We start from the raw sequence: 12,483 nt of genomic DNA, 5'->3' as shown, positions 1-12,483 counted from the left end.
TCCTGGTTCTGACCCATCCTATGTGCTCTGCTCTCTCCAGGGAACAGATCCTGGTTCTGACCCATCCTATGTGCTCTGCTCTGTAGAGAACAGATCCTGGTTCTGACCCATCCTATGTGCTCTGCTCTCTGTAGGGAACAGATCCTGGTTCTGACCCATCCTATGTGCTCTGCTCTCTGTAGGGAACAGATCCTGGTTCTGACCCATCCTATGTGCTCTGCTCTGTAGGGAACAGATCCTGGTTCTGACCCATCCTATGTGCTCTGCTCTGTAGGGAACAGATCCTGGTTCTGACCCATCCTATGTGCTCTGCTCTCTGTAGGGAACAGATCCTGGTTCTGACCCATCCTATGTGCTCTGCTCTCTGTAGGGAACAGATCCTGGTTCTGACCCATCCTATGTGCTCTGCTCTCTGTAGGGAACAGATCCTGGTTCTGACCCATCCTATGTGCTCTGCTCTGTAGGGAACAGATCCTGCTTGTTCTGACCCATCCTATGTGCTCTGCTCTGTAGGGAACAGATCCTGGTTCTGACCCATCCTATGTGCTCTGCTCTGTAGAGAACAGATCCTGGTTCTGACCCATCCTATGTGCTCTGCTCTCTGTAGGGAACAGATCCTGCTTGTTCTGACCCATCCTATGTGCTCTGCTCTGTAGGGAACAGATCCTGGTTCTGACCCATCCTATGTGCTCTGCTCTCTGTAGGGAACAGATCCTGGTTCTGACCCATCCTATGTGCTCTGCTCTGTAGGGAACAGATCCTGGTTCTGACCCATCCTATGTGCTCTGCTCTGTAGGGAACAGATCCTGGTTCTGACCCATCCTATGTGCTCTGCTCTGTGTAGGGAACAGATCCTGGTTCTGACCCATCCTATGTGCTCTGCTCTCTGTAGGGAACAGATCCTGGTTCTGACCCATCCTATGTGCTCTGCTCTGTAGGGAACAGATCCTGGTTCTGACCCATCCTATGTGCTCTGCTCTCTGTAGGGAACAGATCCTGGTTCTGACCCATCCTATGTGCTCTGCTCTCTGTAGGGAACAGATCCTGGTTCTGACCCATCCTATGTGCTCTGCTCTGTGTAGGGAACAGATCCTGGTTCTGACCCATCCTATGTGCTCTGCTCTCTGTAGGGAACAGATCCTGGTTCTGACCCATCCTATGTGCTCTGCTCTGTAGGGAACAGATCCTGGTTCTGACCCATCCTATGTGCTCTGCTCTGTAGGGAACAGATCCTGGTTCTGACCCATCCTATGTGCTCTGCTCTGTAGGGAACAGATCCTGGTTCTGACCCATCCTATGTGCTCTGCTCTCTGTAGGGAACAGATCCTGGTTCTGACCCATCCTATGTGCTCTGCTCTCTGTAGGGAACAGATCCTGGTTCTGACCCATCCTATGTGCTCTGCTCTGTAGGGAACAGATCCTGGTTCTGACCCATCCTATGTGCTCTGCTCTCTGTAGGGAACAGATCCTGGTTCTGACCCATCCTATGTGCTCTGCTCTGTAGGGAACAGATCCTGGTTCTGACCCATCCTATGTGCTCTGCTCTCTGTAGGGAACAGATCCTGGTTCTGACCCATCCTATGTGCTCTGCTCTGTAGGGAACAGATCCTGGTTCTGACCCATCCTATGTGCTCTGCTCTGTAGGGAACAGATCCTGGTTCTGACCCATCCTATGTGCTCTGCTCTGTAGGGAACAGATCCTGGTTCTGACCCATCCTATGTGCTCTGCTCTGTAGGGAACAGATCCTGGTTCTGACCCATCCTATGTGCTCTGCTCTCTGTAGGGAACAGATCCTGGTTCTGACCCATCCTATGTGCTCTGCTCTCTGTAGGGAACAGATCCTGGTTCTGACCCATCCTATGTGCTCTGCTCTCTGTAGGGAACAGATCCTGGTTCTGACCCATCCTATGTGCTCTGCTCTCTGTAGGGAACAGATCCTGGTTCTGACCCATCCTATCTGCTCTGCTCTCTGTAGGGAACAGATCCTGGTTCTGACCCATCCTATGTGCTCTGCTCTGTAGGGAACAGATCCTGGTTCTGCTCAGTGACCCTGTTTTCTCTGCTCTCTCCAGGGAACAGATCCTGGTTCTGACCCATCCTATGTGCTCTGCTCTCTCCAGGGAACAGATCCTGCTGGTTCTGCTCAGGGTGACGGAGGCTGTGATGAAGAGACCTCCCTCCATCATGCCGCCCGGAAAGAAGACCAACACCATGTCTGGGCGTCTGGCCGGGCCCGTCTTCCAGGTAAAGAACCAGCACCATGTCTGGGCCCGTCTTCCAGGTAGAGCAGAGGCAGCGCTTTGCCACGCTCTGACCCTCAAGGTCCATTATGTCCTTCGGGGGCATTGGAACCAGGGGAAGTATCTGATTACAAGTGCTCATGTTCAGCAATAACCTGACGCTGCCAGATGAGGGCGGTATTGGGTAACCATGTTCCCCAACACAGCCTTCATCTGGGATCTCTCAGGGAGTTGAGCTGACAAAAATCCGTTCCGTACCGAACCAATCAGCGTGAGCTAAGGGCGGGATATGTGCGAAACCGGACGTGAAGCTATATAGACACGTCAATATGATTGGTTGTGTTTGCACGCCCACACGGTGATAGACAGACGGTCCCATCCAATCATCTACCAAGTATCTTGAAAAAAAGGAACAGCCCCGTCATCGAATTTGCTTCCGCGATCCCAGATCCCAATAAGCTGTGAAACAAATTTGTGTAGCAAGCTTCTTGGATCTGGCAGCGTCAGGTTAGTTCAGCAACGCCCTGCACATAGAAACACACAGACACACATTAAAACCTGTGAGCTGACCAGCACAACCTCAGTCTTATAGAGCGTTGCAGTCCCGCCCCCTTTCAGAACGACGAGTGGCCCAGGAAAAGATTCTCCATTCATTTTCTCCATAGGCTTTTCTTAAAGTATGTATTTATATAAAGACGGTTACGCCGCGGACAAAGCCAACTCGGATCGTGACAAATCATGACAACAAACAAAATATTTTGTGCCGATCAAATAATTTGAAAGAAGAAAATAAAGGCAGGAGACAACACTATTTGTTTTGTTTTTCTTCTTACTAATTATTTGATCGGCCAAAAAAAATTGTAATTATTGTCATGATTTGTCACGATCCGAGTTGGCTTTGTTTTCCGCGGCATAACCGTCTTTAAATAAATACTTTAACCCATTCTGAACGGGCACCCATTTTGGTGTCAGCATCATGTTATGCTTTAGCTATTGAAAAATAGCAGATCTACAAGCTCATATCGCGCCACCGAGTGGCGCGATACGAGCTTGTAGGTCTGCTATTTTTGAAAAATCGAAGAACGACTGACATTTCTAGAATCTGATCTCAGGTCAGAATGGGTTCATCAGACCAGTGTGTGTCCGGCGGAAACCTCGCATGAATCTGATCTCGGGTCAGAATGGGTTAAATAAATACTTTTTGAAAAGCCTATGGAGAAAATGAATGGAGAATCATTTCCTGGGCCACTCGTCGTTCTGAAAGGGGGAGGGACTGCGACGCTCCATACTGTCGGCCACTGAGCAGCTCCACTGGAGCAGTTGGGGGTTCAGTGCCTTGTTGCTCAAGGGCACTTCAGCGGTGGTGTTGGGTGAGTGATGACCAATCACTTCCCCACCCAGATTTTCTCCTGCCCGTCTGGGGAATCGAACCGGCAACCTTTCGGTAACAAGGGGCGACCGCTGCCCCAAAAAAATCATTCAAGATTTATTTATTCTTGGAATCAAGTAATCAATCAAGTAATCAACCTCATTTTCAGTTTCGTTGAGTAATAGAATATCATAGAAATACATCACAATACATCAGAAGATGAGGAAAATAAAAACAAAATACAATACAATACAATACATGTGAAATTACATAGGTTTACAAATAAAAAGCTAAAACTAATTTCAAATAAAAGCTCAAACTAATTTCAAAATGATCTAAAAACTGTTACGTAGTCTGTATGCTCACCAAGGTTTTAAAACGATGCAAGAGGTACCAATGTGGTCCATTTGAATGTCTTGTGGAGGTCGTTCCATGTATTAGATGAGATTTATGCTTGCAGACCACAACATTTGATGAGATTTATTGTGTCATGTTAGAGACCACAGAAGACATGTAAATATGAAATAAATGCTTAAACATGTAGCTATAGGTGTAATGTTAGAGACCACAGAAGACATGTAAATATGAAATAAATGCTTAAACATGTAGCTATAGGTGTAATGTTAGAGACCACAGAAGACATGTAAATATGAAATAAATGCTTAAACATGTAGCTAGGTGTAATGTTAGAGTCCACAGAAGACATGTAAATATGAAATAAATGCTTAAACATGTAGCTATAGGTGTAATGTTAGAGACCACAGAAGACATGTAAATATGAAATAAATGCTTAAACATGTAGCTATAGGTGTAATGTTGGAGACCACAGAAGACATGTAAATATTAAATAAATGCTTAAACATGTAGCTAGGTGTAATGTTAGAGACCACAGAAGACATGTAAATATGAAATAAATGCTTAAACATGTAGCTATATGTGTAATGTTAGAGACCACAGAAGACATGTAAATATGAAATAAATGCTTAAACATGTAGCTAGGTGTAATGTTAGAGACCACAGAAGACATGTAAATATGAAATAAATGCTTAAACATGTAGCTAGGTGTAATGTTAGAGACCACAGAAGACATGTAAATATGAATTAAATGCTTAAACATGTAGCTATAGGTGTAATGTTAGAGTCCACAGAAGACATGTAAATATGAAATAAATGCTTAAACATGTAGCTACAGTAGGTGTAATGTTAGAGACCACAGAAGACATGTAAATATGAAATAAATGCTTAAACATGTAGCTATAGGTGTAATGTTAGAGACCACAGAAGACATGTAAATATGAAATAAATGCTTAAACATGTAGCTAGTTGTAATGTTAGAGACCACAGAAGACATGTAAATATGAAATAAATGCTTAAACATGTAGCTATAGGTGTAATGTTAGAGACCACAGAAGACATGTAAATATGAAATAAATGCTTAAACATGTAGCTAGGTGTAATGTTAGAGACCACAGAAGACATGTAAATATGAAATAAATGCTTAAACATGTAGCTATAGGTGTAATGTTAGAGACCACAGAAGACATGTAAATATGAAATAAATGCTTAAACATGTAGCTATAGGTGTAATGTTAGAGTCCACAGAAGACATGTAAATATGAAATAAATGCTTAAACATGTAGCTATAGGTGTAATGTTAGAGTCCACAGAAGACATGTAAATATGAAATAAATGCTTAAACATGTAGCTATAGGTGTAATGTTAGAGTCCACAGAAGACATGTAAATATGAAATAAATGCTTAAGCATGTAGCCAGGTGTAATGTTAGAGACCACAGAAGACATGTAAATATGAAATAAATGATTAAACATGTAGCTAGTTGTAATGTTAGAGACCACAGCAGACATGTAAATATGAAATAAATGCTTAAACATGTAGCTAGTTGTAATGTTAGAGACCACAGAAGACATGTAAATATGAAATAAATGCTTAAACATGTAGCTAGGTGTAATGTTAGAGACCACAGAAGACATGCAAATATTAAATAAATGCTTAAACATGTAGCTAGGTGTAATGTTAGAGTCCACAGAAGACATGTAAATATGAAATAAATGCTTAAACATGTAGCTATAGGTGTAATGTTAGAGACCACAGAAGACATGTAAATATGAAATAAATGCTTAAACATGTAGCTATAGGTGTAACGTTAGAGTCCACAGAAGACATGTAAATATGAAATAGATGCTTAAACATGTAGCTATAGGTGTAATGTTAGAGACCACAGAAGACATGTAAATATGAAATAAATGCTTAAACATGTAGCTATAGGTGTAACGTTAGAGTCCACAGAAGACATGTAAATATGAAATAAATGCTTAAACATGTAGCTATAGGTGTAATGTTAGAGACCACAGAAGACATGTAAATATGAAATAAATGCTTAAACATGTAGCTATTTGTAATGTTGGAGTCCACAGAAGACATGTAAATATGAAATAAATGCTTAAACATGTAGCTACAGAAGTGAACCTTTCAAGCCTGTTTTCTCAACTCGCTGTTTTCTCTATAAGCCATATCTCCAAAACTGGTGGGTCAAACTGAACAACCAATATGTCAATTTGAAGCTATGATTCTCTCCGTGGGTGTCTCTCTGTCTGTCTCTCTGAATGTCTCTGTCTGTCCCTCTGTCTGTCCCTCTGTCTGTCTCCCCGGGGCGTGGTGTGTCTCTCTGTCTGTCTCCCCGGGGGCGTGGTGTGTCTCTCTGAATGTCTCTGTCTGTCTCTCTGAATGTCTCTGTCTGTCTCTCTGTCTGTCCCTCTGTCTGTCTCTCTGAATGTCTCTGTCTGTCTCTCTGTCTGTCCCTCTGTCTGTCTCTCTGGATGTCTCTGTCTGTCTCTCTGGATGTCTCTGTCTGTCTCTCTGGATGTCTCTGTCTGTCTCTCTGAATGTCTCTGTCTGTCTCTCTGAATGTCTCTGTCTGTCTCTCTGAATGTCTCTGTCTGTCTGTCTCTCTGAATGTCTCTGTCTGTCTCTCTGGATGTCTCTGTCTGTCCCTCTGAACATCTCCCCGGGGGCGTGGTGTGTCCCAGACGCTGATCGTGGCCTGGATCAAGGGGAACCTGAACGTCTACATCAGCAGAGAGCTGTGGGACGACCTGCTGTCTGTCCTGTCCTCTCTGACCTGCTGGGACGAGCTGGTCACCGAGTGGTCCTACACCATGGAGACCCTCACCAAGGTATAACACTCTCAACTAGGGATGTCAGGGGTTAACCCTTACAGAGACTGTAGTTGTCACTGTACAATAATTTAAAACAGTTGTCATGTTGCACACATGCCTAAAATTGCTATTTGCGCCGCCCAGCTTGTCACACTCCAGGCTGCATGAACAGCGCTGCTCGGGCGCTGTTTTCTGCCCCCTCAATGTCCCAAAGTTCTCTGTTGTGCTTCAATGGCTAGTTGGCTACAAGCCTACAACGGTAGCTTTGCGGTAGTCAAAATGTAAGCGAGTGACAGGCTGACAGCAAGACGAGATTAACACATGTTGACCGTATCAATGCAGAGACCTACATTATTAAATCCATTATTGGCCATTTGGCCTGGAGGGAGAACGTTTACAGTCCCCACACTGGCACGGCTTACGGCTATCAAGTTAGCCATGTGCTATCCATGTTTGAGGGTTTTCTCGTCAGCGAAAAGTCAACAAACAGAACACGGTGACATGCATGCTGATCGTCCTTAATAATAATAAAAAAGGCTTAGCCCATGCGTCCAGTGGCTTTATAGGTATAGGTTGCTCAGATCTGGACTGGATGTTTTGGACTAGAACCGGCGGACCTCTGTACTGTAGACGCGCAGATGCATCATTCAGATGCGATGCGTTGTTTATTGATGATTAAGCCTACAACAATTTATTTATATTGTTAAACGTTGCTTTTTTTGTTTGTCTTTTAAAAAGGAGCATGAATAAATGTATACCATTCGTCTACCAACTTTAATTATGTAGCCTATACATGCATTGTACATTTGGGGTAGCCTATTAAAAATAAAAATAAAAAATCAACCACTATCCGTTAATGACCCGGTTAATCCTATCGGCCAACCGGCTGGGAAATGATCCGTTACTGACATCCCTACTCTTAACCCATTTTCACGTGAGGACGATTCTACAAATGTCTTCTAAATCCTGACAGTTTTCTCAAGGACCACTGAGTGCCGTGCTACGAGGCTGTAGGTCTGCTATCTCTGAAAGGACCTACTGATCGTATGGTGTCAAAATGTAATCATTTATTTAACCCATTCTGACCGGGCACCCATTTTGGTGTCAGCATCATGTTATGCTTTAGCTATTGAAAAATAGCAGATCTACAAGCTCATATCGCGCCACCGAGTGGCGCGATACGAGCTTGTAGGTCTGCTATTTTAGAAAAATCGAAGAGCGACTGACATTTTTTATAATCTGATCTCAGGTCAGAATGGGTTCATCAGACCAGTGTGTGTCCGGCGGAAACCTCGTATGAATCTGATCTCAGGTCAGAATGGGTTAATGCCATTATCATGTAGCTCTGCAACAAAGGTACGGCCATGACAGACAGCAATTGTGTGTGTGTGTGTGTGTGTGTGTGTGTGTGTGTGTGTGTGTGTGTGTGTGTGTGTGTGTGTGTGTGTGTGTGTGTGTGTGTGTGTGTGTGTGTGTGTGTGTGTGTGTGTGTGTGTGTGTGTGTGTGTGTGTGTGTGTTGTAGGTTCTGGCCAGGAACCTGTACAGTGTGGACCTCAACGAGCTGCCTCTGGACAAACTGAGTGAACAGAAACAGAAGAAGCACAAAGGAAAAGGTCTGGACCACACACACACACACACACACACACACACACACACACACACCACACACCAAACACACACACACACACACACCACGCACACGCACACACACGAGCGTCCCAAATAGACCCCGTTTGTACACTCTCTGATTGTAAACATGGGTCCGCTGATGGGGGTGCTTGTTTTATCGCCGGTGTTGTAAAACGAGCGCCCCATCAGCGCGTCCATCGACTCCTAGGCTAAAAAGGTTTTAATCCACCGTCCGTGACGCATGTGGCTTCGTCGGCCGTCTATACGAACTAGGGCATTAACCAAACGTCATTTTTGATAGTCGACTCGACTACTAAAATCGATTTATAGTCGATTAGTCGGCGGTAAAATATGATATTTTTTCCATCCAATCAAGCATTAAAACATCGTGTTCTGAAACAGCCAGCGAGTGAAGGACTAACTGCAAAACAGAGCCGGTGAATGCAGGCCGAGTGGAATAGAACTAAGAGAGTGGCGACACACTTTGATCTCACCTCAAAGCGGGTACCTATGGCTATAGATCCAAACATTGGAACTATCCCATTGAGATAGAATGAGCACGTTTTTGTCACCAGACTGGATAATATTGGGCAGAGTGAGGAGGAACTCCTGCTATACTTTACTGTACCGGACGACACGTCTCCAATCTAACTTGTTGAACAAACTACAGTAATAAACTCACCAATGGTAAAAGTATTTACACACTGTAGTTGTCCCCACTGTTTATTTACAGTGTCGACTACCGTCTTGCTAGTCGACTAGTCGACTAATCGATGTTTATGTTAATGCCCTAGTACGAACACAATTCACCCTTTGTCAAGTCCCGCCCATGGTTGTGCCCCTCTTTGCACCCGTTGGTTGTCATTTCGTGGGTTGGACAAACATCCCCTCTCTCTCCATCCACTACCATTGAAACAAGGTGTTTTTCAGTTGCTTCTTATTGATGTTCTCCTCCAGGTATGGGGTCAGAGGGCCAGCGCCCGGCCGTGGACCGGTCCTTCTCCAAGGGGTGGAGCCGGGACCAGCCGGGCCAGGCGGTGCCCATGAGGCAGCGCAGCGCCACCACGGCCGGCTCCCCGGGCATCGAGAAGGCCCGCTGCATGGTGCGCCAGAAGACCGTCGGTGAGCCCACCGCGCGTCTGTGTGTGTGTGTGTGTGTGTGTGTGTGTGTGTGTGTGTGTGTGTGTGCGTTGTGCCCTTACAACTACTTCCCCTGCCATAGAGGAACATTTTGTGTGGGTGTGTGTGTGGGCAGTTTTGTGCCGTTTACAGCCACTTCCCCTGCTGTAGAGAAACCTAGGCGCAGTGCACGTGTATGTGTGTGTGTGTGTGTGTGTGTGTGTTTATGGGGGAGGGTGGTCTAGTGTCAAACTGTCGCCACAACACGATGTCGCTCAGCTCAGAAGTCTCCGTTAGTGAAAATGTTTTGATTGAAATTGTACTACAGTACTGAGTACACACACATGTTTCCCTTCACGTCGCAGAAGCGAAAGACTGGCATATTCTATCGATACCGATATGACCAAATAAGGGCCGATAACGATACAGTGTCGGGACATCTGCACTAATTAGTCGGGCAGAGCCGAGGAGACACATTCGTACTCGAGCAGACATGACATGACAGGTGTGTTTACTTTCTACATAGCCTGGGGTCCACCTATGGTCCCTAACCCTACAGGTAGCCTGGGGTCCACCTATGGTCCCTAACCCTACAGGTAGCCTGGGGTCCACCTATGGTCCCTAACCCTACAGGTAGCCTGGGGTCCACCCATGGACCCTAACCCTACAGGTAGCCTGGGGTCCACCCATGGACCCTAACCCTACAGGTAGCCTGGGGTCCACCCATGGACCCTAACCCTACAGGTAGCCTGGGGTCCACCTATGGACCCTAACCCTACAGGTAGCCTGGGGTCCACCTATGGACCCTAACCCTACAGGTAGCCTGGGGTCCACCTATGGTCCCTAACCCTACAGGTAGCCTGGGGTCCACCCATGGACCCTAACCCTACAGGTAGCCTGGGGTCCACCTATGGACCCTAACCCTACAGGTAGCCTGGGGTCCACCTATGGTCCCTAACCCTACAGGTAGCCTGGGGTCCACCTATGTGCTTTCTATGGCATAGGCAGCTCCCGGCAGGATCCGCCGGGAGAATCTAGACGCAGCCGCGCGACGTGAGACTAATTAATTAGAGTGACAGAGAGAGAGAGAGTGTGTGTGTGTGTGTGTGTGTGTGTGTGTTTGTGTACATGTACATGTGTGCGTCAATTTAACAAAGGTGCAGACGATCAGAAATCAGCAGAGAGAGAGTGGTCGACGTTTGCGCTGCTCTATGCCGTATTGAAGTGGACTAGTCTGACCCAGACTACTCTATGCCGTATTGAAGTGGACTAGTCGGACCCAGACTACTCTATGCCGTATTGAAGTGGACTAGTCGGACCCAGACTACTCTATGCCGTATTGAAGTGGACTAGTCGGACCCAGACTACTCTATGCCGTATTGAAGTGGACTAGTCGGACCCAGACTACTCTATGCCGTATTGAAGTGGACTAGTCGGACCCAGACTACTCTATGCCGTATTGAAGTGGACTAGTCGGACCCAGACTACTCTATGCCGTATTGAAGTGGACTCGGTTCCCAGACTTTTTTTTTCCTCCCTGGAAATAAAAACGTCTGGGTTTCCGAGCCTAACCTTCTTACGTGACAGGTTGTGCTTTAGTTTTAACTACAACTCCACTTCTCGGTGGCGAGCACAGTGCAAAGTGCATCGTGCAAACCCACATTCAGTGTGAAAGGGCATAATAAGACAGCCATCAGCATCACCTGGCTGCTTATTCTGGGTGAAGGTGTCATAACTGTCGCTGTTTTTACCGGCGAGGAGAACTGAAGCCGTACCGCTGGCCAAGATGTCACTATATTAGTCTCTTTTCTCTGCTCTTCTCTTCCAAGCCTGACCCTGTTAACCCTCTCTCTCTCCCTCCGCGATGTCCACCCGTCCTTTGTACCACCTCCGATCCCTTCTTCTCTTTTCCCTCCGTCCTCCTCCTCTCTCAAGCCCTCCGTCGCTCTCCTGTGTCGATTAGAACGATGTTTTCTTTAATTCTAAACCTTGTTAAACCTTCTCTCTCTCTCTCTCTCTCTCTCTCTCTCTCTCCTGTGTCTTCCTTTCCCTGTCTTTATCTCTCGACCTCTTCTCGTCCTGACACCGCTGTCCCCTTTGTCTCTAACATGTCTCCTTTGTTTCCCCCGTACCCTGTCCTCTCTGTCCTTTTCTCTGTCCTCTCTGCCCTTTCTCTGTCCTCTCTGCCCTTTCTCTGTCCTCTCTGCCCTTTCTCTGTCCTCTCTGCCCTTTCTCTGTCCTCTCTGCCCTTTCTCTGTCCTCTCTGCCCTTTCTCTGTCCTCTCTGCCCTTTCTCTGTCCTCTGTCCCCTCTCTTCCTTCACTTTTCCCACTCTGTCCGACCCTCTTTTCCTCCTCTCTCTCTCTGTCTGTCCCTGTCCTCTTGTGGCCCCCTCGTGGCCCCTCGTGGCCCCCCCATGGCCCCCCCGTGGCCCCCCCGTGGCCCCCCCAGCCCTACGTAGCTGCTCTACGGGAGACTCTTTGCTGTCCTCTGCCTTTATCCGCAGCGCTAAGAGCGCTCCCGCTCTGGCTCCTCCTCTTCCTGTTCACCACCACCACCTCCACCACCACCCCTTACTGCCCCCCCTAGCCGACCAGCTGGCAGGTATACACACTGCCTGTCTGCCTGCCTGTCTGCCTGCCTGTCTGTCTGCCTGCCTGTCTGCATGCCTGCCTGTCTGCCTGCCTGCCTGCCTGCCTGCCTGCCTGCCTTGTCCTTCTCAAGGCTCATACATAGTCTGGATTTTCAGTGGTTAGGTGATCACCGAACTACAACATGACATCACTGAGGTGACCACCGAACTACAACATGACGTCACAAGCCGCGGTGAAGAGCAAACCACCGCCACCGCTCCAGCCCTTCTCTCTGTTTTTACTCACCACCGCTCAGCGTTATTTCAGCTCCGGTGGTCAGCTCACCACCGGAGCGGTGGTCACCTCACCACCGGAG

General features: G+C 46.8%; 1 protein-coding gene across 1 annotated transcript in view; it reads left to right on the top strand.

Annotated features, from left to right (window-relative positions):
• The window catches only part of ralgapa1 (Ral GTPase activating protein catalytic subunit alpha 1), a gene marked incomplete at its 3' end in the record, with an annotated part of 71,874 nt that overhangs the window by 40,966 nt on the left and 18,425 nt on the right, over positions 1-12,483 (top strand). Inside the window, exons 15-18 of the mRNA XM_083792746.1 lie at positions 2,122-2,245; positions 6,658-6,804; positions 8,310-8,400; positions 9,374-9,538. Of these exons, the coding sequence (XP_083648872.1) occupies positions 2,122-2,245; positions 6,658-6,804; positions 8,310-8,400; positions 9,374-9,538 (527 nt within the window). The remainder of the gene's footprint in view (positions 1-2,121; positions 2,246-6,657; positions 6,805-8,309; positions 8,401-9,373; positions 9,539-12,483) is intronic.

The sequence above is a fragment of the Protomyctophum parallelum genome, assembly GCF_964188405.1.
Source record: "Protomyctophum parallelum genome assembly, chromosome: 20".
Taxonomy (NCBI): Eukaryota; Metazoa; Chordata; class Actinopteri; order Myctophiformes; family Myctophidae; genus Protomyctophum; species Protomyctophum parallelum.
Note: the sequence above shows the minus strand (reverse complement) of the source record. Positions and strands in the feature narration are given on the sequence as shown.